Source organism: Clinocottus analis, unplaced genomic scaffold (genome assembly GCF_023055335.1).
Source record: "Clinocottus analis isolate CAN_PGR_092001 unplaced genomic scaffold, fCliAna1.0.p SCAF_5, whole genome shotgun sequence".
Lineage (NCBI taxonomy): Eukaryota > Metazoa > Chordata > Actinopteri > Perciformes > Cottidae > Clinocottus > Clinocottus analis.
In genome coordinates this window covers 1,774,087-1,778,342 of record NW_027176207.1, presented here as the reverse complement: position 1 = coordinate 1,778,342, position 4,256 = coordinate 1,774,087, and the positions used below count along the sequence as shown (strand labels likewise).

The 4,256-nt window shown below is 48.5% G+C and overlaps 1 protein-coding gene across 1 annotated transcript; it reads right to left on the bottom strand.

Moving 5' to 3' along the window:
• Nucleotides 1–304: 304 nt before the first annotated feature.
• Nucleotides 305–3,714, bottom strand: hpda (4-hydroxyphenylpyruvate dioxygenase a). The gene is made up of 11 exons (XM_068601143.1): nucleotides 3,619–3,714; nucleotides 3,498–3,540; nucleotides 3,318–3,400; nucleotides 2,688–2,777; nucleotides 2,497–2,603; nucleotides 2,309–2,386; nucleotides 1,893–2,055; nucleotides 1,705–1,776; nucleotides 1,416–1,538; nucleotides 1,204–1,320; nucleotides 305–579 (listed from the first exon to the last, which is right to left on the bottom strand). Exons 1-11 carry the CDS (start codon nucleotides 3,697–3,699, stop codon nucleotides 466–468), a joined length of 1,071 nt encoding a protein of 356 aa, XP_068457244.1. The 5' UTR covers nucleotides 3,700–3,714; the 3' UTR covers nucleotides 305–465.
• Nucleotides 3,715–4,256: the final 542 nt, after the last annotated feature.

Genomic DNA, 4,256 nt, shown 5'->3' with positions numbered 1-4,256 from the left:
CAAGTGATAGAAGTGAAGATACAGTGTCGTCCCGACCCACAATGCAGTTGGAGGCTTTGCACCGTCAGCAACAAGCGCGTCACTGTGGAGGAGATGAGACGTTTATATTCGATGTGACTGTCAGCGTCTTTTTTTAATCTTTCCACTAGTGTTCTGACGGAGGACGCAGAGCAGATCACACACCATCAGGAACCAGGAAGACAGACAATCACCAGGGCAGGAAGTGCAGACACCCAGAGGACACAAGACTACAAAATAAAACAGGAAACAGAAATCATGACAAAAGCAAATTCTCTTTTTTTCAAATGTGTTTTTATTCAGTCACACTGCATGCAATCTGTAGACAACTATGAGCACATTGTCAGCGCTCGCAGCTCGTGGCGTGCAGCTCCTGGCGTGCAGCTCGTGGCGTGCAGCTCCTGGCGTGCAGCTCGTGGCGTGCAGCTCCTGGCGTGCAGCTGAGGATCAGTCGAAGGCCTCGGCCTGCCCGCTGGGCGTCAGCACGGTGAGGTTGCCTCTGGCCTCCTGGTCCTTCTCAATGGCCTCAAAGAGAGACTTGAAGTTTCCTGCACCAAAGCCCTGGAGAGAGAACACACACACACACACACACACACACACACAGATGGCTAATTACCTCGAGATCTACCGTCTCCTGTGTCATGTGTCATGGCTCTGGGGGTCCTCTCTCAGACGCCGGTCGGGGCGTTAAAAAAAATACAACTTCTGATGTGGGATCACGACGGGTGAATATTCTCTGGGGGGGTTCGCGAGTTAATCCTCTCAATATTTTCGTTGATAATCAAAGGCGTCGGTGGTGGCTCTGAGAGATTCTTTGCTGCGGTTTCGGGTTCAGTTCCTCACTTTCATGCGCTGCGTGCACATCTGTGGATGAGTGAGATGTTGCGGGGTGACAGGATGCGCCTGTTCTGACACGCAGGCCTGGTAGCCGGTGTATAGATGCGGCGCCACGGGGTGCAACCCAACCCAGAGATCCCCGTCGCTGTGAAGCGGGGAGCCTTTTAATCTCCACGCGTGATGGATTTACTGATCTTTTACAAGCGGGCTACTGTTCTCACTGCTTACAGGTGTTCAGGAGGCTCCAACTCGGCCTCTGAGAGTTAAGAGCCAGCACTGCCGGCCTGTGGACCCCACCACCAAGACACAAGCAGGTCACCAGACACACCCGCGGTTTGTGCTACTCACAAAGTGGTTGTTCCGCTGAATGACCTCCAGGAAAAGAGTTGGTCTGTCCTGCACGGGTTTGGTGAAGATCTGAAGAAGGTAGCCCTTGTCATCAAAATCCACGAGGATTTTCAATTCCTTCAAAAGGAAACAGAACGTTTTGTTTCGACGGAAGCAACCAAAGAAAAGTCTGTCAGTAGTTCCAGGTTCACTGAAGCGGTTCTCCTCCTCACCTGCAGGCGGTCCAGGTCCTCCTTCACCTTGATCTTGGCGGTTTTCAGCTTCTCCCGCAGTGTGCTGTAGTACATGTCGGGCGCTGCAAGGAACTCCATCCCCCGGGCGCGAAGGTTCACTACCTGAAGACGACCACAAAAAAGCAGGATCGCAAAACTTGCCCTGACTTGCAGATGTGGGGTGTGTGTGTGAGGGGGTGGGGGAGTACATGAGGGGAGGAGATGGGGGGTGTGTGAAGACAAAGTTTGTGGATTAACATGAAATCTGCTGCAAACGCAGGAGGCTCACTGATTGGATGATGTTTGAAGAGTTGAGGGCGATGTGCTGAACACCTGCTCCCCCATTGTAGTCCACGTATTCCTGTGAAGAGAGAGAGCGGTTTTAAAATGCACGAGGCCGTTCACCCACTGTGATACACCCCTGTGATTAATTACTGTGATACTCCACTGTGATTAACTCCAGCACTGTAAATTCACCTGGATTTGTGATGTTTTTTTCCCCCTCGCAGGCTCGTTGATGGGCATCTTGATGGTCTCTTCGTAGTTGGTGACCACGATGGACCTCAGTGAGCTGTACTGCGTGTGGATCTGCTTGTCGTCTATTGACCAGAACCGATGGAACAGCAAACATTTCTGGTACCTGGAATTTGAAGAACACAAACCAAAAAACTGTGACGATAAGCTCAATAAATATCCCTTTTTTTCTATTATTTAAATGATTGCGTTGTACTTTTTTGTGTTGTATAGACTGACGTTAATGAGTAATGATGCACTGGAGCCTGTTTTTGAATGAGTGCACTGACATGAGCCAGTGTGTGAGAGGTGGTGTGTGTTTGGTGTGTTTACTCGTCCTTTTGCCCCGGCGGTGTGTACGTGTGCTCATACAGGCTCACCAGTCTGAAATTGGCACCATGTGATCATCTGGCTGGTTTCCAACCATGTGATCGATAAAGTTTAAACCTCCCGGTGGACTACAAATAAAGAAAAAACAAAGAAACATTTCAGGGGTATTTTGTCATTCAAAAACATTTAAATAAATAGTGTATTTTTGTATTGCAGCGCGTGTGAAGGTGCGACTCACAGCGTGGGTAACAGAGGATCCCTGAACAGAGGCTCTTTGTAGCCGGGCAGGAAAAGGCCTTTGTAGGGACTGAGGTACTCGATGAGTGTGTGTGTTGTGTCTCCATACTGAGGAGACAACATCAACGCAACATTATCCTTCCTGTCCGCCTGCGTGTGTGTGTTCACGTGAGGCTTTCACTCTTTCCGTACCGTCTGCACCACGGCGTACTTCACCCTCCCCTGGCCGTCCTGCTCCTCCCACGGCTCCTTCACGATCACGGCTCCTCGCTCCCTCGCCGTCTGTCAGTGGAGTTGATTTGGGATCAGTTGGGAAGTTCGGCTTAACAACAGTTTGTATTCGTTCTGTCGGAAGCGGCTCTTAGAGCCCTCCGGTGGCTGAAGACAGACCAGCTGCCCATTACGGGCTGTGATACACTTGAAGCTTAGATGAGGCTAACGTTTCTTTATTTCTGTGTAAGGTCAGAGGTCGTTCTGTCTCTTTGAAGCCACCTGGAGGTCAACAGAAAGTTTACTCAAACCTCCACTCTGACCTCCAGGAAAAGAGGTCAAATGAGGCACCAGACTTTAAAGCTGCACTATCAACACTGTCATGTTTGTATTTCAACACACACACACACACACACACACACACACACTGAGTGTGAGCACAGATCATGATAATACATATCACATTCACTTCATTTTTTCAATTTGAATGAGAATTGCAGCTTTTGCATCGTGGTATTTAAACATAATACATGTCATAAGTGTGTTTTGATGGTTTTAAGCCATAATGAGCCCAACTCATCAGGTCATATTCTTCCTCCTCGTCATCGTCACCTTGATTAAGAAGTCGCAGTCCTCCACCTGAAAGGCGATGTCTTTGACTCCGTCTCCGTGCTTCACCAAGTGTTGTCCCATCTCTGAGGGAAAACAAAAGCATGTTGACACGCGGACGTCCAGCACGTCACGGTCTCTGCACGTTATCTTCACACAGGCTCGCGTTCTGAGACAACTTGCCTTCATTTCCAGGATTTAGCGGAGATTCAAACACAAATATGATCTGTGGTGAGAGAGGAGAGGGTGATTCATGGTACTGAGTGTTCAGTGTTCAGTCTGCACCAGGCGTCTGGCTGCGTACCTTGTCCTGCCTGACGACATGCGACACCACCTCCCTGCTGCCGGTCTCCAGCCCCTTATAGGCCAACGCCTCGAAGCCCATCTTATCGCTGTAGAACGAAGCTGCCTGCAAAGTCATGGCTTTGTTTAAAAGTGTCAGAAGATTGTAGAAGAAATGCTCGTTATATGGAAACATTCACTCCTCCAAAAGCCAAAGATGTGAAGTTTATTATTATATCTGACAGAGAAAAGGACCAAATCTCACATTTTAAAAGCTAAAAGTTGATCATTTTGTAATACAAAATAAAATAAATGCTTGTGGATTCATTGTCTGCTGACTCATCATGTCTTGTTTTGTACTTGTATTTCTTTTCCACAGAGGCCGGAGGTTTCAGATGAAACAAGACCATATTACGTAACTGGCAGTTGTTTCTGTACATTTTAGAACAGAGTAACTTCTATTTAACCAGTAAAAAGCATAAACAAGCACGATGGAGACACACGGGCAAGAGTTGGATGAACTCATGAACGCGTCACAGGTGTCAGGAAAGTGAACGGCCGCGTGGACACTGACCTGTTTGGCGTTGCCGACCCAGAAGGTGACATGATGGAACTTGATGAACCGACCCCTCGTGTGCTGAAAGGCAAGAATCACACCGT